The sequence below is a fragment of the Panthera leo genome, chromosome D2 (assembly GCF_018350215.1).
Source record: "Panthera leo isolate Ple1 chromosome D2, P.leo_Ple1_pat1.1, whole genome shotgun sequence".
Taxonomy (NCBI): Eukaryota; Metazoa; Chordata; class Mammalia; order Carnivora; family Felidae; genus Panthera; species Panthera leo.
The window spans coordinates 48,964,858-48,987,596 of record NC_056689.1 but is presented as its reverse complement, the minus strand read 5'-3'; the positions used below and the strand labels follow the sequence as shown (position 1 = coordinate 48,987,596).

At 42.2% G+C, this 22,739-nt stretch overlaps 3 protein-coding genes across 22 annotated transcripts in view; 1 reads left to right on the top strand and 2 right to left on the bottom strand.

Moving 5' to 3' along the window:
• Positions 1–66: 66 nt before the first annotated feature.
• Positions 67–16,353, bottom strand: ZNF239 (zinc finger protein 239). 17 transcript variants are annotated; one of them, XM_042907665.1, is made up of 4 exons: positions 16,195–16,353; positions 15,165–15,205; positions 6,540–6,652; positions 67–2,583 (listed from the first exon to the last, which is right to left on the bottom strand). In XM_042907665.1, exon 4 carries the CDS (start codon positions 2,352–2,354, stop codon positions 1,098–1,100), a length of 1,257 nt encoding a protein of 418 aa, XP_042763599.1. In that variant the 5' UTR covers positions 2,355–2,583; positions 6,540–6,652; positions 15,165–15,205; positions 16,195–16,353; the 3' UTR covers positions 67–1,097. The 17 variants fall into 17 exon arrangements, with proteins under 17 accessions (XP_042763599.1, XP_042763593.1, XP_042763592.1 ...); XM_042907659.1 differs by lacking the exon at positions 16,195–16,353 and adding an exon at positions 16,086–16,182 and having other exon boundaries at positions 15,161–15,289; XM_042907658.1 differs by lacking the exon at positions 16,195–16,353 and adding an exon at positions 16,086–16,182 and having other exon boundaries at positions 15,165–15,289.
• The window catches only part of ZNF485 (zinc finger protein 485), a 22,428-nt gene continuing 15,876 nt past the window's right edge, over positions 16,188–22,739 (top strand). Inside the window, exon 1 of one of the 2 annotated variants that reach the window (XM_042907652.1) lies at positions 16,188–16,272. Coding sequence is in view for 1 of the 2 variants with exons in the window: in XM_042907651.1 (XP_042763585.1) it covers positions 16,746–16,766 (21 nt within the window). In the remaining variant the exon portion in view is untranslated. Of the gene's footprint in view, positions 16,273–16,614; positions 16,767–22,739 lie in introns of those variants that run through there. The other variant, XM_042907651.1, reaches the window with a different exon arrangement.
• Positions 19,253–22,158, bottom strand: LOC122201734. Of its 3 annotated transcripts, XR_006194318.1 has the most exons (3): positions 21,416–22,158; positions 20,706–20,894; positions 19,253–19,562 (listed from the first exon to the last, which is right to left on the bottom strand). XR_006194318.1 is itself a non-coding variant. In XM_042907679.1 (2 exons), the coding sequence occupies exons 1-2, from the start codon at positions 21,818–21,820 to the stop codon at positions 19,535–19,537; spliced, it is 498 nt and encodes a 165-aa protein (XP_042763613.1). In that variant the 5' UTR covers positions 21,821–22,158; the 3' UTR covers positions 19,253–19,534. The 3 variants fall into 3 exon arrangements, 2 of the variants coding, with proteins under 2 accessions (XP_042763613.1, XP_042763612.1); XM_042907679.1 differs by lacking the exon at positions 20,706–20,894 and having other exon boundaries at positions 21,351–22,158; XM_042907678.1 differs by lacking the exon at positions 20,706–20,894.

Genomic DNA, 22,739 nt, shown 5'->3' with positions numbered 1-22,739 from the left:
CAGCCTCTCATGGGGTTCAAACTCACAAAATGTGAGATCATGACCTGAGTGGAGTCGGAGGCTTAACCAACTGAGCCACCCAGGTGCCCCATATAGCTATTTTTATGTGAAGTACTTTCAGCCAAATATAAGAATAATTTTATAAATCAGACTTCTAGATCTATAGCGAGACCTAAACAGGCTGGGGATTCTGTGAAAACAAATGGCTTTTGGGGGGTACAGCAAATATTAAAACAAGAGATAAGCCCAAAGAGAAAAATACTAGAAATTTTCTCTCTGGACTCCTTTGTTTTGCTTAGCACAGACATGAGTGCTGAAGAAAATTAAGGAAATGAGGTAGTGAGGAATTAAATACATTTAGATATATTTCATTTCTGCTATGTTTCAACATGGTATATGTACCCTATTTGGCTTTAGTTTGGTGGCGGGGGGTCATCTGAAGTGGTGAGATCTGGGAGAACCCCAATAGACCAGCCGCACCCAGGAAAAAGAACTACTTCTGTTCCTAGGCAGCTGCCTTAGGGGGGGTGGGTTCAATATTCTGTAAAACAGTGTATGGGGTGTACCACACAAGTAGCTCCTCTCTACCACCTGCCACGTGGCCACACCCTGTTGGTATATTTTTTTCATAAACACAAGAGATTTCATGCCCATAGTATCTCCCACCATCCCTTGACCTAAAACTAACACGTGCAATCACAGTTCAGAGACAGCTCATCAAGGCTGGAAGGAAATAGGAAAAACACAAGGCACATGATTTGAAGAGAAACCAGAGTTTCAATTTCTCAGAATGTGAACAAAGGGAAACATGTTCTGCTTGCACAAATATAAAGTTTTTTGCACTTAAAAATGCGGGGTAGGATATACAGTTCTAATAACACCGGCTGAACTGCAAAGTACAGGTATTTCACTCTACCCGTCCGAGGAACCAGAACAATCGGTTCTCTGTATAGCATGACAAAGTGCTTGGTACTTAAATACTTTAAATGAATGAATAAATTTCAGTGAGGGAACATATCTGAATAACCTATGATCTCTCTCCTGAGAATATAAAGGGAAGAGCGATATTAAAAATGTTTAAGTCTTTACTGTAGACCTTATTTAATAGGATCTTTCCTATGAACCCGCTGGTGGATGTGGAGGTTGGAGCTCTGGCTGAAGCCCTTCCCACACTTGCTGCACTCATAGGGCTTCTCTCCAGTATGCACTCTCTGGTGGATGAGGAGTTTTGAGCTCTGGCTAAATCCCTTCCCACACTTGCCACAGTGGTAGGGCTTCTCTCCAGTGTGGACTCTGAGATGGATGCGGAGATCAGAGCTCTGGCTAAAGCCCTTCCCACATTCGTAGCACTGGAAGGGCTTCTCACCTGTGTGTATGCACCGGTGAATGTGAAGGTTCGAACTCTGACTGAAGCCCTTCCCACATTCCCCACATTTGTAGGGCCTCTCCCCAGTGTGGACTCGCTGGTGGATGTGCAGGTTGGAGCGCTGACTGAAGCTCATACCGCACTCCCCACACTCATAGGGCTTCTCGCCAGTGTGCACCCGTTGATGAATGTGCAATTTGGAGCTCTGACTAAAGCCCTTCCCGCACTTGTCACATTTATAAGGCTTCTCGCCTGTATGGACTGCGTGATGAATGAGCAGACTTGAACTCCTTGTGAAGCCTTTTCCGCACTTGTCACACTTATAGGGTTTCTCATCCGTGTGGACTGCTCGATGGATGAGGAGACTGGAGCTCCTCGTGAAGCCCTTCCCACACTGCTCACATTTGTAGGGCTTTTCTTCTGCGTGGCGCCTTTGATGAAGTAGCAGCTCTGAGCGCTCGCTGAAGTCCTTACCACACTGACTACATCTGTGTAGCTTCTCTGCAGTGTGGATTTTCTCACACGGATTACTGCCTGAGCTGTTGTTATGTCTTTTCCTGCAGTTGTAATGGTTACAGGGTTTCTCCCCTGTATGAGCTCTCCGATGACTACGACCGACCACTTGTGATTTCCAACCACAAATGTCTTTGCAGTTACAGTCAAAGTGATCCAAAGATTCTCTCAACTGGCCATTCTGGCAAGTTGCCTCACCACTGACCAATGGCGAGACCAGTTCTGTTACATCAGACAAAAGTTTAATTTGAAGGTTCTCTGAACAATGGTCCATGGGAGGACTTTCTCCTCCCAAGACTTTTCTCTCAGTGCCTTCTTCAGTTATAAACAGACTTTTACTTTTCTGAGGATCCTGGGGCTCATTTTTGCAGAAAGTCACTGAGGAGCCCTTTGTGGCCACTTGGCTTGGGACTTTCAAAGACAAATATTCTTCACTTGCCATGTTTTTATAATCATCACTTTGAAGAGTCACCATACTGCTCTTGTTTCTAGAAATACAGAAGATGCTTTTCCCTACTTCTGACAAAGGGAAAAATCTAGTTCAGGATTCCTGTACCCTTCTCCTGGAAGATTCACAATACAATCCTGACTCTGTAATTGTGCTGGCCATATCTTCTAAAATTAGCCAGCAGAAAAGCCCCTAAGTAATAGATCCCTAAGTCTTTTTTCTTGAAGATTCTCCATAGAATTTTCATTCAAATCTCCTAGGGAACAAAGAGAATTCAGTGATAAGAACATACAAAGAGTAGATTTCAAGATTTTGGAACTAGAATGCCTAATGCTTGAAGATTTAGTAACTAGGAAAAGGTTCAGTCTCGTCCTTATAGTCATGTCCTTTGGGTTAATGTCAGAAGGAGAGAAGGCTTAGCTACACAAGGCAGAAATCTTGTCTCAGCTTTTTTTTTTTTTTTTTTTTTTTAAATTTTTTTTTCAACGTTTTTTATTTATTTTTGGGACAGAGAGAGACAGAGCATGAACGGGGGAGGGGCAGAGAGAGAGGGAGACACAGAATCGGAAACAGGCTCCAGGCTCCGAGCCATCAGCCCAGAGCCTGACGCGGGGCTCGAACTCACGGACCGCGAGATCGTGACCTGGCTGAAGTCGGACGCTTAACCGACTGCGCCACCCAGGCGCCCCTTGTCTCAGCTTTTAAACAAACAAACAAACAAACAAAACTGTTCTTCCCCTAACCTTGCATAGGCAATGAATGTGTCCTTGTCACAAATAACATTTCATTTCACTTTACTTCATTGTACTTTAATTAAATTTGCATTTAAATTGGTAACCCACTTTAAAAGGTGCTGGGGATACAAAGAAGAAAATAGAAATTCTTCTGCTTAACAAGCTAGAGCCTACTAGGAAGAAAGACAGTATCAACAGTGATAACCGTTAAGTATGACAACAGATGCACGCACAACCAGTCATGGGAGCACAGAGTACAGGCATTCAACCCAAACCTTGGGGAAGATTTCTGGGAGCAAATGGAAGGGGGGGAAAAAAAGTGAAAATGCAGAGAAAATATGACATGCTCCAGAAAACTATACACAACTCCTTGTGGAGGATATAAAACAGGTGACAGGGGTAAAAAGTGTGCTCTGAAGAGGAAGGCAGGAGACAGAACAAAGGGCTTGGCGTGTACTATAAGGATTTAGGATTACAACCCTCAGGGATTTAAAGGACTTCAATGGGGAGCAAAATACCTGATTTTGTGATTTTAAACACCATCAGAAATAAGCAAGACTTTAGGTAGAGAAACAATTGCTGCAGCAAATCAGAAGCAAAGTGATAAGGATGGTTATCAAGACAAAGGAAGAAACTCATTGTAAATCACATGATGACCGACTAAACTTAGGAGGGGAAGGAGGCACCCAGCAGGATCCTTAAGTTCCTTACTTGAATTGACCAGGTATGGGGGTGTACTTGGTAAGACAGGCTGGAATGGGAAAGTGGGGACCAATAACAAACACAAACTTTGCCTTGTTTAATTTGTGGTGCTGTTCTTGTACTGTTCAGTAATATGGGCCTGGAACTCCTGAGAGAGAACTGTTCCAGGAATGTAGATTTTAGACTTACTAGTATGTATGTTCATCAAAACAATTAGAGTGAGTATCTTAATATTACACTGAGGTGACAAAAAAGAAGTCCACAATAGTCTTGTAAAAATAGGCCACAATTAGCAGAATAAAAATGTTGAGAAGCTCCTAGATGATAAAGAGCAGATGAATGAGAACTGATGGAGAATCCAAAAAAAAAAAAAACCAAAAAACAAAACAAAGCAAAACAAAACAAAAACCAAAAACAAATAAACAAACAAAAAACCCAAAACCCAAATGCACAGCTCAAATCACATACAGAGAAAAGGGCTTCCAAAAGACTAAGATCTCAACAAATCCTAGAAATTCAAATTCCAAACTCAGAATCAACAGTTGTAAAGAGAGGTTTACCCTGGAAACATGTTTATTAATTCATGTTAGGCATTTCTTTTCTTTTCTTTTTTTTTTTTTAGTTTTGTTTATCTACTTTGGAGAGAGACAGAGAGAGAGAGAGAGACAGAGTTCAAGAGGGGAAGGGCCAGAGAGGGAGACACAGAATCCGAAGCAGGCTCCAGGCTCTGAGATGTCAGAACAGAGCCTGACGCGGGGCTCGAACTCACAGACCGCGAGATCATGACCTGAGCTGAAGTCGGACACTTAACCAACTGAGCCACCGAGGTGCCCCTAATGTTAGGCATTTCTAACGGCTGGACAAGTTGTTGCCATTAGCAGCACCACTCTCCCAAGCACCCTCTTCCCTACAAAAAAATGAAACATTGGGTGGCTAAGGGTAGTGGCCCCACAGAAACCCTCAAGAACAAAATAAATGGTCTGCCAGAGAAAAACTCCTAATAGTATTATTTGGGCTGGAGAGAAAAGCAGAAGTTGAGGTAATACTGAACCTGCACAATGAAAGGGTTGATTAAAGTACAAAAAGAAGCAACTGACTCCACATGTGCCCAGAATAAGGCTCGAGGTAACCCTTGAAGTGGGATTTCTGATAAGAGAGATACCTCAGAGCTAGAGATTGAGAAGCAGGGCACATCCTAGGTAATTTTGCACTGAAAAGGCAACCTTAAAAAAGGGGTTTACAACCACCTACCATCTGGATTCTTATATCTGTCTCAAACCCAATCAGCAGAGGTGTCCTCTATAAGTACAGCATGCATGCACCAAAGAGGGCCAAGCATCAGCTGAGGATACATACTCCAGTGTCATACTGTGAACATAAGCCTTTTGAAAAAAAAAATGAGACAATAAAAACAATATAAGCAGACAAAAAAAAAAAAAAAAAGCAGAAAACTAACATAAATGAAGACCGGCATAAACTCAAGAAATAATGACCAGAGGAAACAGAATTTAAAAGGTACGTAATTAAAATCCTAGAGAAATCTGAGAGGATATCGCATCTAGAAAAACAACATAATCTAATAAAATATAAACACATTGCTATGAAAAATAATCAGAATTCTTTCAAATTAATAAAAGGACTGAAAAGGATTACAACTATCCCTGTCATGCCCATTTGAAATACTCAGGCACTAGCTGCACAATCTTATGTAAGAGGAACTCTTATGACATCCATTCTACACATGAGGAAACCCAAGGTTGAAAAGGTTAAGTAACTTATGTCACAGCTACCGTCAAGCTGTCTGATCCTAAGGTCTACGATCTCAATGGGTCAAGAAGCAAAATGAACACATGGCTAAGACGGAAGATTGAGGGATTCTCCTAGGATGCAGAGTAAAAAAAAGAGACAGATGGAAAGATAAAAGTAAAAGCCCATTTTGTAGTAGTTCCGTGAATATGGTGAAGACTGAAGGGAGGGAGAGAAATGATCAAAGCAGTAACAGATAAAAATATTTCTTAGAATTCACAATTCAGTGCTCACTGAATGCTAAAAATTGTATGTGAAACTTCAGGACTTCAAGGAAAAAAAAAATACCAGAAAACACAAAAGCATCCAGACAGAAATGGCAGGTTGTGTGCAAATAAATGAGAATTAATATATTAACACCGAACTACCAATAAACAATACTGGAAGCCTGAAATAATTGAGCATTATCTTCCATTTGGAGGAAAAGTGATTGTGAAGAAGATGATAACACAATACAAGAAATCGCAGTGAGCAAAGAAGTCAATAAAATAGACAGTTAAGTTGAATCGACTGTTGTTACATAAGAGAAAACTATAATAATTAACCAAACCACTATAAAACAGCATGGAAAATCACCCCAAATAAAATACTTTAAAAAGCAAGCATTAGCTTTAGGAAAGGGAAAAAAAAAAGGAACTGTAATTATAGTACACTACTTTACCCTGCAGGGAACAAGTGTTATGAAGTCAAAGCAATGTAAGCATTAATCGTGGATGAATGTTGGGGAAAATAATGTAAAAGAGCTAAATCCTCATTTATAATTTAAATAAGTCAATATAAAATATAAAATACTGATAAACTGAAAATCAGCAGTATATTATAATCAACATTAAAACTATACTGAGATACCATTTTCCACCTGTTACACTGGCAAAACCCAAAAGCCTGAAAACACACTGCTTGTGAGTGTAAATTTGTAACACCCCAAGAAGGACATTTTGACAATGATCAAAATCACAAATGTATGCACTCCACATTTCGGCTTGGGAGTTTCATTCTTCAGATTTCCAGGTAGACTTGTGAAATGATAACTGCAGGAGATTTAGTCACTGCAGATGGCTTGTGACAGCAAATGACCACAACCTGGGTAGAGGGGAGTTAGGGACATGAAGGAAGGTTTACACTGTGCACCTTTTTATTTTTGTAGTATAGCTTTAATAATTTATTTACTTATTTATTAAAGAAATTTTTTCTTACATTTATTTATTTTTGAGAGACAGAGACAGAGTGTGAGCAAGGGAGGGGCAGAGAGAGAGGGAGACACAGAATCCGAAGCAGACTCCAGGCTCTGAACTGTCAGCACAGAGCCTGACACAGGGCTCGAACCCACGAACCATGAGACCATGACCTGAGCCAAAGTTGGACACTTAACAGACTGAGCCACTCAGGTGCCCCACTTTTTTTTTTTTTTTTTAATGTGTATTTATTTTTGAGAGCAAGAGAAACATCAAGAAGGAAAGGGCAGAGAGAGAGGGAGTTTGAAACTTTTTTTAGGGGGGTTCCATGGAGCCCAATGCGCAGCCTGAATCTGGGCCCTGAGATCAAGACCTGAGCGGAGATCAAGAGTTGGACACTTAACTGAGCCACCCAGGTGCCCCAATTTTTGAGATTTTTATGACTTACTTGCATTAAAAAATGTTGGACATCCACATTCAATGTTTTATCAATGAAAAATGAAAACCTAGCATTGAGACTGAAACTGGAAGCATAGAGCACAGGCATTACGTTTATATAAAGAAAATGAAAGCACAGGCCTCTCACTACTTACAGGGACTTCTTCACTCTGTGGTGCTTGCCTCACCTCCCAGGTTTAGTTGAAAATAATGGTTCAAGAGCCACAGTCACTGAGGGAAGAGAACCATGTGGACAGAGGCAGGAAAAAAACCCTGATAGCCATTATTACAGGCTATTTCTTTTTGGTGGTTTTGTACAATGTTTTTAGTACGGGATGGCAATTTCACATGGTTTAATCTAGTAAGTATATATGTATCTTACGTCTGTGAAAAAGCCTTTTGTGGGGGCGCCTGGTGGTTCAGTCAGTTAAGCATCAACTCTTGATTTTGGCTCAGGTCATGATCTAGCAGTTCAAGAGATCAAACCTTGTGTCAGGCTCCACACCGAGTGCTGAGTGTGGAGGCTGCTTGGGATTCTCTCCCTCTCTCCGCCTCACCATGCTCACTCTCTCTCTCTAAAAATAAATAAACAAACATTTAAAATTATTTAAAACAAAATTTTTTTATTTTAGAGACAGAACACAAGTGGGAGAGAGGGACAGAGGGAGAGAAAAGCCTAAGCAGGCTCCATGGAGCCCCACATGGGACTCAATTCCATGACCCTAGGACCATGACCTGAACCAAAATCAAGAGTCAGATACTCAACTGACTGAGCCACCCAAGCGCCCCTAAAAATTTTTTATCATTGAATTTTTTAATGGGTACACATTTTTCTCTTATATGTTCCACTATAATTTGTATAACCAACACCCTCTGATATGTTTGGTGAGTAATTTTTTCACTATTTCATTTTATCTATCTATCTATCTATCTATCTATCTATCTATCTATTTATTTATTTTGAGAGAGAGAGTGGGGGAGGGTCACAGAAAGAGGGAGAGAGAGAATCCCAAGCAGGTTCTGCACTGCCAGCACAGAGACTGATGCAGGGCTTGAACTCATGAACCGTGACATCATGACCTGAGCCAAAATCAAGAGTTGAATGCTTAACTGACTGAGTCACCCAGGTGCCCCTTCAGTATTTTAAATAATTCTATAATGACTTATCATTCTCCATGATTTTCGGTTGGAGTACTGATTATTTGCTTACAGTAGATACCTAACAATGAATTATTATATCAAAAATGTTTAACTTCTTTGATTTAAGCAGTCAAAATGTTTTTTGAGAAAAACTGTCAGTTATATCCATATTTTTCTTTATGGTATGAAATTTTGTCTCATCAAAAGTATTTTCTTCTATTCAGAAGGGGAGATGGATAAATCCCTGAATGTGTAAGAAAAGAAGAAATGGAAACTAGACATTGTATGTAGGGGATATTTAATGAAAATAAAGTCAAGCAGAGGTAGCACAAGGCCAATGTGGGGAAAACGTGGGAAAAGACAAGAGTTCAGATAAGAAGGTCAGTGTAAATGGGAAAGACCACAAACTTCTGAAAAGGAAGTGGGGGGGGAGTAAGTGACTAGAAAAAGGGAGATCAGTATGTGGAGACTATCCTTTGAGGCCTTAGCTTTCTCCACAGACCAGAGAACTTCAGAGAGAACTCCAGGAATATTAAAAAAGGGACTCCTCTTTCATGAATTAGCCTGGGCTTATAATCTGCCATGATGCCTAACTGATTCCTTTGGAGTTTATTTTCCATTATATAATGATCTTCACCTTGGTCTGAGAGATCACAACTGGGAGACAAGAAGGATCGGGTAACTGTACAGAAAGCAAATTCAGTCCCAAGAGATGATTTTATAAGGGATATGGTTTTTAAGATGACTCAGTAAAGCTACATTCTCCAATTCTTTTTTTTAATTTAAAGTGTATATATTTATTTTGAGAGAGAGAGAACGAGCGAGCACGCATGTCAGCAGAAGAGGGGCAGAGAGGGAGAGAATCCCAAGCAGGCTCCATACTGTCAGACGAGAGCCCAATGTGGACTCGAATTCATGAACTGTGAGATCATGACCTGAGCTGAAGCCAAGATTCAGATGCTTAACCAACTGAAGCACCCAAGCGCCCCTACATTCTCCAATTCTTAACAAGCCAAATTCTTTGGCTGCATAGAATAATCAGAAACATCCTTTGTGCCAAAAAATAAATAAATAAATAAATAAATAAATAAATAAATAAATAAATTAGGAAACATCAATTCCTAAACTACACCCCTGGGGCCCCATCACTATTTAAATTTGAAGAAACAAAGATTCTAATAGGCAGGTGTCCAGGCTCATGTTCTTACCTATGGAGACCAACTGTGGTTCTCCAGCATCACAGCTCAGTGCAGCTTCCTCTGAGCAGAGTTCAGACAGCCTTGCCCTTCCTCAGTGAAGCCCCAAGAAACATCCTTGAATGTTACTAGCTTCTGAAACATTAAGCCCATTTCTCCTCAACTGGCAACCATTTGCACAAATGCCTTGGAAGGAATGAGGGGTTGGTAGCACTGGACAAGGTAAGAAGGGTACAGAAGAGTATAGTTCAGGGATATGAGTCATTTAAGTCAAATTTTGTTGGAACAACTTTCTTTTCTCATCCACTTTGCTATTTTTATCCAAATCCTTCCCTTCCTGTCCACAACTCACCCAAGCTTAAGCTGTCCAGTTACTGAATCTTTCCTTGTCACTGTCATCTCATGACATTGCAGAGTTGTCTTTTCCACCCATTCCTATCATTATCCTGATAATCTCAACACCCAAGAGAACAATTTGCTAAACACTCTAACTTCACGTTTCTTAACTACTTTAGTGCTAATCATCTCTGTCTCATTTCTTCAAACTCAATAACCATAACCAGGGCCATTTTGCTATATGGACCACCCCGCTTTTGAAATATTAATCTCTTACTATCCTACTCTTTAAAAACATCTTCCTGTTCTTTCTGCTCTTTCTCTTCCATCACACCTCTTTTATCAAGAGCACCACCTGCTAACTCCTTTTTTTTCCCTCCCAGCCAAAGTATACTTCTTTTTTTTCCCCCCAAAGTATACTTCTGATTTCAAGTCTTTCCCTAGTCCTATCAATCATGTTCTTTCTACTTCTAAACTAAGTAGTTGAACGTTCCTGGAAAAAAGAAAATAGCACATATACACATACCATAAAATACTATCCTTAGGTATTCCCAAATATTTACCTCCAGCAATGTTTCCCCTTACCTCTACACTCCAAATCCCACTTAACATCTGCACTTGGATGTCTAGAAAGCACTTAAAATTTAATAGGCCCCAGTGGAACTCTTGCTCCTAAAAATCTCCATCAATATCTGCTTTTGCCTAGGGGTCCTCATTTTAGTAAATGGCCACACAACCCACCCAGTTGCTGAAGTCAAAGTCCTAGAAGTCATTTTGATTCTCTCTCTTCCTCACATTTTATCCATACCAAGTCCTATCGATTCTATCTCTAAAACACATCAGAATCTACTCACTTCTCTCCACCTTGGAGATTATGATTATGAGCACAGCCATATTAAGTTTGAATTGTACCAACCTCCCAATTTGTCTCTCTGCTTCCACACTTGCTACCGCACACAATGAATTTTCCACATAGTAGCCAGGGTGATCTTTTAAAACATCACATCAGGCAGGAAACCCTCCAAAGGTTTGCAACGGACATCGAGTAAAATCCAGACCCTTCATCTTAGTCTGCAAAGCTTAACAGACTGGGGTCCTGTCACTTCTCCAACCTCAACTCAAGTCACTCCTCCCTACGTGTCATACTTGGCCGCAGTGACCTTGCAGGTCCTTGACAACATCAAACCTATCCCAACTTAGGGCCTTTAAACTGGCTGTCCCCTCTGCCCAGAACATTCTTTTCCCACATCCACACACACCTGGTTCCTTTTCATTCAGGCCTCAGCTGAACTACCGCTGTCAGGGAAGCATTTCCTGTCTTAATTTCCTGTCTAATCCACAGTAGCATCCAGAAACTATCACTTCTCTTTGTTTTCATTTCTTTGCACTACTTATGCCTTATCTCATTTTCTTATTTATTCATTTGCTTTCTTATTTACCATCTCTCCCCACTAAGATATATGTTACTGAAGAACAGAGAGGTGTCTGATCCTTGCATCCTCAGCAATGCCTGTCACTTAACAGGCGTCCAAACATTTATTTAGTTAACTTCACAGTGACTCTGGTTCCTTCCAGAGTTCTGTGGATGGAGCAACACTTCTCAAATTACCTCTGGCGAAGGAATACTTTCTTTTAAAAAGTTTCCAATATGTCAGACTTGTCACATTTTTGTAAAATACAATAAAAAAGAGTTACTAGAAAATAAAAACCCAGACATAGAAAATGCCGAAGCCATTTTTAAATTATTAAATTATTATTAAAATATTGAATTATTTTAAACACTCTCAGTGTCTCTCCTTGTGTCTTTGCAGACTGGTAACAAGCCGTCTGTGGGCTGCCACCAGCCTACAGGCGACACCTAAAAAGCAGACTGACAGAATATACATAAGATGAGAACGAAGTGAAGCCACAGAAGCAGCTCAACTCTGGGCCAGGGAAGAACCTGCTAACTTTCAGAACTCCAACACCTCAGGCCTGAGGCTGAAGGGGCTCTACCCACTCGCGCCTCAGGAAACTGAAGACAACCAGGCCGCTTGCGGGAATGATAGGACTACCCTACTTGTCACCAGTGGAAGGTAATGATGAGGGAAGGCAGCAGTTTCCTCCCAAGCTCTCAGGTCTCCACTGTATCTGAGGAGAGAGAGATGAGATTGGGCTCAAGAAGCCTGCAAGTTCCTGCGTGAAGGTGGGAAAGAAAAGCGGCAGAAGTGGAGGTTGCTGCCTCAGGGTGCCATACATACACCCGTGAGGACAGGGGCCAGGGGAACGTCAAGCATTAGGATTAGCCACTCCTTTCAACCAGACTTTCTTCTCAACCTCAGAGAACAAGGTTTCTTTATGTATGAGGCTAACCTCTCTCGTTGCATTCTAGATTCAATCTTCTTCCTTTTGAAATTCAAGTCCATCAATTATCTTTTTTCCCCTTTCATTTTTTAACCATCTTCCTTCCACTCAGTCATCTGGATGGTCTAAGACTCCTGCCCTACCTCAGTAATTTCAAACCACTTCAGATCTTGTGAACTCTTCTCTCCTAAATCTCCCTTCAAAGTGTTACCTCTTCTTTATTTCACTGCCACCGTCGTAGGTAAGGTCCCCGTTTCTTATTCTAGACCACAATAAATCCTTACCAAATCTTTAAAATACCAGTTTTGTCATTTTTCAATCCAGAGACTGAAAGACTGAGTTACTAATTTTTTAAGATCCCACAGATAAAGTGGTGGGGAGAATTCCATGCCAAGAATGGAAAGGATATGTTGATGGACTACTAACTCTGCAGCAGACTAAAGATTCCGGGATAAGAAATGGTAGGACAGTGGGCCACATGAAAGGTATCAGTGTGATAAAGGTAAAGAAAATAGTGGTTCTGCCAAAGACAAAGCTGGGGGAAGGAATCTGAATAATGAACAGTCTCCCCTGATATCAGTGGAGCTAATGAATTACACCCAAGGTAGACTCAGTATCCTGAAGGCTAACCAAAGGGAAAGGTCATGGGACTAGCAGTTTCCTGTTCCCACCTGACAAATGTCAAACTCCTTAAAACTATTTATATCATGTAACTTTCCACTTCCTTTCCAGAGCCCATCCTTGCTGGATCCAACAATTTACTCAGAGGCAGGAAAACAGTAATGCAGAAGTCAGGAGGTAGACAAGTGCTGTCGTCAGACTAGATTACCTGCAGTTAACCAAATGTCACGCTGTAATCTAGAATAGCCCTTTACATGCTGCTTCTGTCCTGACTTTTATTTCTTCCATTCATCTTGCAACTCCTTTCAGTTTCAAGACAATCAACAACTGCCTTTCTGAAGCGTGAGGATAAGTTAAATGCCTCTTCCTTCAAGATCTCATAGTATTTTTCACATATCTCTACCATAGCTATAAAGTCTGTCTTCCAAATTGGCTACAAGATTCTAACGGATAGGGGCCATGTTCAACTAATCTTTAAATCCCCAGCAACTAGCACAACTGACTAGGGATCTAAACGATAGTTACAAATTCACATTCAACTTGAATGATGAAAAGATACAAGTATACGTGAACTTTGAGATCATCAAGGTAAACACTCTAATTTTACAGATGAGAAGACCAAGGCTCATGATAGTGAAGTGACTTACTCAAGGTCACAGAGGGAGGGGTTAAATTGGGACTCCTGCCTTTCAGACTCAAGGACAATGTCTGGTACATAAGAGAACACTCAATAAGTATTGGTGGAATAAAGTCTTTCTTTAAATTCAAAAGTTATTAATATATACCAGAATTTCAAAATTCCACTATATTAGCAATCCCCAACTTCATGATAAATAATCTTCATCAGGGCCTAGGTAGAGGAAAAGGAAGGAAAATATATAGAGCACAGGGTTTCATTCACATTAATTTCCCTTGAAGCCCTCAATTCCTTTTCAAGGCACAGAGATGGCATGCTCTTAGGACCTTGGGGCAGCTTACTGTCCTCTAAACAGATCTTTATAAGAGCTCATGGTCTTTTCCTATGTATCTAAGAACTGTATTTGCCAAGCAAAAAGATGGTCTTTCTGGTGGTGGTGCAAAACTTCTTCCTTAAAATCCAGCCTGATATTTTATTCAAGTAACTTCTGGTATAATTCACCTGCTTAGTTATGGAGAGGGAAGAGCATAGAGTTAGAAGACACGGAGTTTCCTTCTGCCTCTGCTGCTTCTGCAACAGGGGACATGGTGCTTTCCTTCAGCTCCCTCAGATTTAGAGCTCTCTGTAAAATGCCAGTCCCAAGGCAGAGAGGGGGCTGGCGGACCCCTTCCATTTCAAACATTCTATGATTCTAAGTGTTAACCTCGAGGTAACTTTCGAGGAATGGTTTTATGGAGACAAATGAGAAATCAGTTTTTACAAAAGTACTACTCAGTAATTTAACAATTTATTGGACCAATTAAACATGTAGGTATGTTGGTGAAGGGAACAAAGCAACCAGAGCATAAAAGATAAATAACCCATCTTACCTACCTTAATGACGCTCGCATTAAGTTTATAGAGATATATCTCACAACAAATCCAACAAATCTTTGGATGTACAGAGGCCAATAAGATTAAAGAAAAAAAAAAGTGAAACTCTCCTTTTAGTAGGTTTGGGGCGAGGGTAGTGTCTATGAATCTGAATTCTTAAAAACCACCACAGTAACTCTGATGAACAGCTTGGTTAAGAAGTATTACTGGGAGTGATTTGGTAATGACTGTGCTGGCATTTAGCAAACTTTTTAATGTTTAATAAATGGTTATTATTAAGATGTGTATTCTTTCACACACAGAAAGTGCTCATGCAGAAAAGCACCACAATTTATAATTCTGTTTGTTCTCCTGACCCCACTTAGCACTGGCTGGAACAGGTGAGAACTCTGAATAACTTTCAATGTGAGTGAAATGCCTTGGCAGGAAAAGGGAGGCTTTGAGAGAGGACCAGGCAAAGACGCTGTGTGGACTCTTTCAATGGCAGAGCACAGCGCAGTGCTCTGGGGAGTGGGCCAAGTTCACGGAGCTAGGGTGGTTCAGTGAAAACTGATGTGGAATTTAAAGTAAGCGGCCACCTGTGCAGACTCTGGCGACATCATTTGGTAGCTATATGCCCTTAGCATATTAATGTTCTTACACCCATATGTATACAATATTTTAGGTCTCACACCGACGTCTGACAATAAAAAGATCGTACAGAACAAAGACAGGAACCTGACACCAGATGAGCACTCAATTCATGCTAATGTTCTTTCTTTGTTCCAAGCTAGAAAGGTTCTGTCCATTCTCAGAGAGATGGCATTTTCACAGAGAAGAAACCCCAACTCACCTACCTGGCACTAGGTCATTTCCTCCTCTCTGGAAGGTCACCGTCCTGGAAAAGTGGCGTCAGGGAAAGAGAAACAGCCATGAAAATCAAGTCCACCTTGCAGGATACAGACCAGCCAGTCCAGCAAGACTGTAGGAAAAAAGTTACTGAGCTCCTGCTACTAACCCCTTTTCAGTAGCCCTTCCCACGCCATCTCCCGAGCTTTCTTTCTAGTCTCTCCGTGCTGCCCCTCCCTCACCTCTCTCCACACGGCTTTGGATTGAACAGGCCAAGCCTCTCCCCCAAACCCACGAAGGTAAGTAAATCCCGCTGCTCCCAGCAACACTAGGATGTGTCCCTTTCCTCAGGGATTCTGATTTCTGTCCTGAAGTTCTAGAAAGAGCAGTAGGAGCTCTCAGCTTGGATGCTTTGCCTCGGAATGGATTTCCACTCCCCGAGGCGCTTTCCCCGACCTGCCTCATTTCTGGGGTGTGAGGACAGTGCTGTGGGGACAGAAACCTAGGTCTCTCTAAGGGGCCCCTCTCGGTCGCCTAACATCCACCGCAAACCCTGGAATAAGGCCAGTCACCGGCACAGAAATGGCCGGTACGGCCAACTTCGAAGCCTCCAGGCCGGCCAATGCCAGAGCTAAGCCGGGCGAGAGAGATGGGCCCCTCGGAGCCGCAGCCGCTTCTGCGCTGGGGGCTGTTTAGTGTCAGGTGATCGCGGTCCGGACAGGCGGACACAGGGGCGGTCGCGGCTCACCCCCCCCCCCCCCCCCCCACGTGCGGTCCCGGGCCGCACCTCCTCTTGGTCGCGAGCCCTCTCACAGCCGCCCCGCCAGGCTTTCGGGTCTCAGCGGTCCTGCACCACCACCGCGTCACTCCCACATCCCAACCACAGAATGCCTCCCTGCCCGCAGCGTCGCCTGTCCTGCGCGTCTCACCTCCCACGTGGAATCCTACACCTGCAAGCGCAGTATTCCCGAGACAGACCCGCGCCCGCGCCTAAGGGCCCCCAACTACAAGTCCCAGAAAGCTGCGGGCCGGTCGTACCCACTTCCGGCGCACACTTCCGGCGAAGGTCGGGGCCAGTTCCCGGCTGCGGGGTTCAGCGGGTAGCTGTCCTTTGAGGTCAGAGACTAGTTTGTTTAAGTTATCTTATTATTATTTAAAAAAAACTTTTTAATTTTTATTTATTTTGAGAGAGAGAGAGAGACAGAGCGTGAGATGGGAAGGGACAGAGAAAGGGAGAGAAGAATCCGAAGTTGGCTCCAAGGTTGGAGCTGCCAGCACAGAGAGCCCTACGTAGGCTCCAGCTCACAAAGGATGAGAGTGTAACCTGAGCTGGAGTTGAGGCCTAACCGACTGAGCCACCCAGGCACCCCTTATTATTATTATTTTTTTATTATAAGTGTGTCAGTTATTTTAGGAATACCCATTGAAGTGTTCTTAGTTTTTGAAGTGTTACTGGTGTGAAAAGAACGTAAAGATATCACCTGTAATTTTGTCTTTACCCTTAAAAATATTCTGAAATGAATATATGCTATTTGGCCTCACCGTCTTGGCTCCAAAGTTCATTCATATGGCAAACATGAGGGCCTACGATGTTCCAGGAACTGTCGAGGGTAGGTGGTGTAGCCCCATTTTGCAGCTTTTACATTTTAAAAGTTTCAAGAAGCATACTCAGTGTCTCATCATAAGGGTAAAGTATGGATTCAAGTCCAGATTTTTTTTCTGAATATTCCAGAGCACGTGTTCTTCACACTTGATTCCCTTTATTATTCCCCTGTGTTTCCACATAATTTTCCCCTTGAAAACTTGGTTTTCTCATTTATGAAAGGGACCCAGTAACCACAGCCCTTTTCGAGGAAACCCCCAGGAAGGCAAAGGGGGTTAAAGTGTTTCAGAAGCTTTCCAGGCTTTTAGATGGTTGAAGATAACTATCACCGAATTATCGTGCATTATACTTAGAAAATGTCAGGAGGTGTTTGTAGGGATGAGTTGAGGGGCCTCAGGTGGTTGTTAGGGGGACAAAGACCTTCACCTTGTGTTCTGTGCAGTTTAGAATCCCTGGAAATGATCCCTGGAGAATTTCCTCCCAGGGTGGTGCTGGGACCTTGGGATGTGTGTTGAACGGCATTCTGCTGACAGTGATCAGCCTGCCTACAAACATATACCCCATACTCATTCACACAAACTATATGCATACACACAATCTGTACCCCTTCACAGCATGTTCCCACACAACCTCATTCATACATAGTATGTGCTCACACTCACCCATTATTGTCTGCAAGAACACATTATTATTCCCCAATTTGTTTCAGTTCGTGTATTTTTAAAATTTTTATTTTGAAATAATTATAGATTCACAGGAAGTTGGAAAAAATGTACAGGGAAGTCCCCGTGTCCTTCGCCTAGTTTCTCCTAATGGCAGCATCTTACGTAAATAAATTTTGTAATTATCAGGATATAGATCCTGTATGTGTTTTGTTAAGTTTATACCTTAATATTTAATTTTCTTGTACTATAAGTGATATTGTGTTTTTAATTTCAGATTTCACATATTTATTGTTTAGTATATAGAAAATTGATTAATTTTTGTGTGCTGATCTTGTGTAAGACTCTGCTGAACTTAGTGGTTATCAGAGGGTTTTCTTTAAAAAAAATTTTTTTTTAAATCATTATTTATTTTTGAGAGAGAGAGACAGAGTGTGAGCAGGGGAGGGGCAGAGAGAGAGGGAGACACAGAATCCCAAGCAGGCCCCAGTCTCTGAGCTGTCAACACAGAGCCCCACAGGGGGCTCAAACTCATGGACCATGAGATCATGACCTGAGCCGAAGTCAGAGGCCCAACCGACTGAGCCACCCAGGCGCCCCCAGAGGGTTTTCTTTTTTAAATGCTTTTTTGACATTTTTCACATAGAGAATTATGCCATCTACAATTAGAGATCGTTTACCTTCTTTATTTCCAACCTATATTCCCTTTATGTTTTTTCTGACCTATTGCATGAACTAGAATTTCCAGCACTATGATGAACAAGCTGATGAGAATAGACATCCTTGTTTGTTACCCCCCCCCCCCACCCCCCCGCCCAGGGAGAAAGCATTTGAACTTTTAACATTAACTTTGGTGTTACTTTAGGTCTTTATCAATTTGAGGAAATTCCTTTCTATTCATAGTTTGCTTAGCATTGTTACCATGAGTAGTTGTTGGATTTTGTGTAATGCTTTTTCTTATATCAATTGATATGATCTTAATATTTTTCTTCTTTAGTATTGATATGGTAGATTATATACTAATGGGTTTTCAAGTATTGAACCAATCTTGCATATGTAGAATAAATTCCACTTGGCTGAGGTGTGTAATCCTCTTTTTATTTTGCTGGATTTGATTTGATAATATTTCGTTGAGTATTTTTACATCTACATTAATGAGATATTGGTTGGTAGTTTTTTTTTTTTTAATGTTTGTTTATTTTTGAGAGAGTGCAAATGGAGGAGGGGCAAAAAGAGGAAGGGACACAGAGGATCCAAAGGAGGCTCTGTGCTGACCATGAGATCATCTCACAAACCATGAGATCATGACCTAGCCGAAGTCGGATGCTTACCTGACTGAGCCTAGGTGCCCTTGTTTTGTTTTGTTTTGATGCTGTCTCGTTTTGGTTATCAGGCTAATAATGGCCTCACAAAGTGAGCTGGGAAATAATAGTTCTTCTTGTTTGATTTTTTGGAAGAGATTGCATAAAATTTATGTTAATTCCTCTTTAAATGTTTGATAGACTTCTCCAGTGAAACAATGTAAGCCTGGAGATTTCCTTTTATTTTAAATTACAAGTTAAGTTTCTTTAATAGTCACATGACTCTTCAGATCATTTTATTTTTTTGTTTTTGTTTTTGTAGTTTGTGGTTTTCAGGGAGCTTGTTCAGTGCTTCCAAGTTGTCACATTTATGAATGCAGACTTGTTAGTAGAAGTCCTTCTTGAGCCCTGTTTAGGGGACTCACAATATAGTAAGGAGTTTTTTTTACCTAAATAGTGTGGCTGAGGCTCACAGGAATGTTCATATCTGTTTTCCAAGTCAAACTATCTGCTGTGTGGATGTATCTAATGGTACTTGTTTTTTTTTTTTTTTTTTTTTTTTCAATCTTACTTTAGTCTTGCCCCACCCCTATCCAGTACCCTTTTGCCATCTCTTCTTAGTTGATTCCTTCCCTGACCCCAGAGAAGGGCAGTTATGGTATGGCCCCCTGAGGCCATTGAGGCCCAGCTAAGTCCTCCATGTGGCCAGGGCCAGATGCTCTGGGAAGAAACTTGAGAGGTCTTCATTTGGGGTCTGCATCTTCTGCTTATTGTGGTCTTGGGACCTGGAGGAGCACTGGCCAGGGAGCACATTAGTCTGTAGGCCTCAGCTGGAGAGCCCTTGGGAGACACACAGAAAAAAAGGTGGAGGAACTTCCATTTACTGATTTCCTCCTGGATGCCCTGCACTGGGCTCAGGGCCCAAAGTTTATCATTGCCTGTTAACAACCCTGTTTTATTTATTATTTAAGAAAAAAATTTTTAATATTTATTTATTTTTGACAGAGACACAGTGCAAGCAGGGGAGAGGCAGGGAGAGAGGGAGACACAGAATCTGAAGCAGGCTCCAGGCTCTGAGCTGTCAGCACAGAGCCTGATGCAGGGCTCGATTTCATGAGCCGTGAGATCATGACCTGAGCCGAAGTCGGATGCTCAACTGACTGAGCCACTCAGGTGCCCCTGCTCACTTATTTTTAAATTGAAGGCACAGAGGATGAGCGAGAAAGGGACAGTGACTTGCCCAAGATCCTGCTGGTGGTAAATGGCAGAGCCGGGATTGAAACTCAGCACCTTGGATATTGAATTGGGCACACATTCACTATAGCACATTTGTCTGTCACCTCATCTTTTCAGGGGATCACAAATGGAATAGGCCAGAATAGAGATGAGGAAAGGAACTTCTGTTGGACCCCTTGGGCCCTGCCTCCCAGTTCAGCCTGCTGAGGGATCAACCCAACATAGAAATGGTGGTAGATGCAGGTCCAGTCATAGTGGACTCCTAGGAAAGCTGCAGAAATCACTGTAGGAGCTGGAAAAGGGAGGTCAGGGCTCCTGTGTGGATTTGAGCCCAGCCAGGTCGGCTCCTGGCTAGAACAGGGGAACACAGAGCTGCCTCCTTCCAGATTCCTACAAGTTCTAAGAATATGTCCAGTTCTGTTTCCCAGACTGTCCCTGGAATGTGCTCAAATGTGAACCATACAAATGAAGAGGGTGATAAGGAGGGTCTCATCCAGCCTTCTTCACTTTTCAGACTGGGAATTGAGGCCCAGAGAAAAGAAGAGAATTGGTCAAGTGCCCTCAGACAAGCAGGGAGGGGAGAGGAGGGAAGTTAGTCCTGCCCAGTACTGAAGGGCTCTTGGTGCTGCCTTGCTAGGGATCCAGGGGTAGACACTTATCATTATAGTGTTCCTGCTACTAGATGCACCTCAGCATCATTCCTGCGCTTACTCATTCAAAAGCATTCAGTGAGTATATTCTGTGTACCTTGTCACATACAATGCTGTTTCTCCACAGGGCTCCACCAGCACTGGGGGTGAGGGTTTTAGTGGTTTTCAGCATTATGAATCCTCTCTCCTCCCCCATCAGCTTCTTCATCCTGATTGTTGTTGCTGTGCTTTCACCTTTCTTCAGATTCTACCCGTTGACTTTCTCTAAGATGTCGGCCACTGCCAACTAAGGATACTAATGAGTAGATAACATCTTAAGGAGCGTCCCCCCCCAAACTAAGGTTAAATGTATCACAGGGTATCCCTAAAGGTCTAAAAATCTTTAAACCAAAAAATTGTGACTTTTTAGATGTTGTATTAGGATGATAGAAATGTAAAAGAAAAAAATCTGTGTGGGGTGGGCAGAGTTGGGTTGCCAGATTTAGCAAATGAAAATACAGGATGCCCAGCTCAATTTGAATTTCAGATACACAATGAATGGCCTTATTTTTTTGTTTAGATGTGTGTTCTTTGTAATGTTTGTCTGAAATTCAGATGCTGCTGGGCATCCTGAATTTTATCTGGAAACCCTAGAAGAGTGGCATATTTCCAAGAATGCCTTGAAAGACTCTAAGGGGGCAATTGCAATCTAGGAGGCTACCCCCAAAAATGTGCTAGCCTGGCTTTCAGCTTAGTCACCTACCTCAGTGAAAGAGGATATTGAGAATAGCTGCACAGGCTTCTCAATAGCTCAATAACCTGGCTCACCTTCTCCTCTGTCTTCTGTCTTTCCCTCATTTCGGTGAAAACCCGCACCTTCTCCCCTTCAGGCTCCAGAGCAGAGCAGCTAAAGGCAGGGGCTGTGGAGTCAGATAGCCTGGGTGTAAATACAGGCTCTGCCACCAGAAAACTGACATCACGAGCAAGTTTATCAATGTCACCAAGCCCGGATTTCCTCCTCTGTAAAATGAGGCTCAGGAAACCTGTCCCCTTCAGGCTGTTGTGAGAACTACATGGAATAAGGCATGGAAGGTGTGCATCACAATGCAGGCGGTAAAAGTTAATGTAACTGTTATTCTCAGTTTTGACCTTTAGGTGGCCCCAGACACTAGAGACATGCCCTTCAGGTGGAGACGCTGCTCCAGGAATTTCTGCCCTTGTGCTCTGTGGCATCCCTCTCCTTGAATTTCTGACTTTTCACTTCTTTTATATCATTTAATTCTCATAACAGTCCTGGGAGGTAGGCGAGCAGAGATTATTAACGTTTTTGCAGATGAGCACACTGAGGCCACATTATTTAGCTTCTCTAAACATTTCTCATCTGTTAAACGAGGAGCAGGGCAAGATCCTTATTGGCCGCCGTTTTTGAATTCCCCAAATCACTCACAAAAATGGACTGAGTCACTAGGATAGCAGGAGAAACATCCCGTTGGACAGTATCTTCAACAAAACCAAGATCAGGGGATCCCAGCGGATCCTAGAAGAGGGGGGGTCGAATCACCATCAGGCTTCAGCAGCTGTTCCAAGATCGTGAGAGTTCTGGAACCCAGAACACAGAAAATGCCACCAAATAATACAGTCCTCCAAGAGAGAGCTCCACTCTGAGCGGAACCATCAGCAAGAAGCTGAGGATACCAATGAAACTGGCCTGGGGTTCCACAGGCTCTTTCACAAGCTCCAGTTTGTAGGTGACTCCAAAAGACTGCAGGAAACTGAACAAGCCAGGGCTCTTGGGAGTAACAGCTGGTTCATGACAAAGCATAGAGCAAGCCTGGAACAACTTGTCTGCCAGAGAGCAAGAAAGTTCCAAAGACTACTACCATCAAGTTGTAAAGACCCAGGCCTGACTTGAAGGGTGCCCGTTTGAATCAAACAAACTAGACACAAAATAAATCTATGGGACACTTACAGAGATTTGAATTTGGACTGGATATTAGCTATAAAGAATTTGTGGAAAAAGTGAAGACCAACCAAGTGAGAATAAGCATGCTATGGCAAGGTGGTCAGCTACCATCCCTTGCATTTTGGCAGTGATTCAAAGGCAGTGGAGTGATAACGCTTTAGAGTGGAAAAAAGGAAGGCTTTGGGTATG

Bases quoted from the DNA above. Each gene is read 5' to 3' on its own strand.
- ZNF239 (XM_042907657.1), bottom strand. From the start codon at position 2,354: ATGGTGACTCTTCAAAGTGATGATTATAAAAACATGGCAAGTGAAGAA.
- LOC122201734 (XM_042907678.1), bottom strand. From the start codon at position 21,820: ATGCCACAGAGCACAAGGGCAGAAATTCCTGGAGCAGCGTCTCCACCT. The intron at 19,563-21,415 runs GTGAGCCAGGTT...GTGTCTCCCAAG, and splicing joins GACAGAAGACAGAGGAGAAG to GGCTCTCCAGCTGAGGCCTA.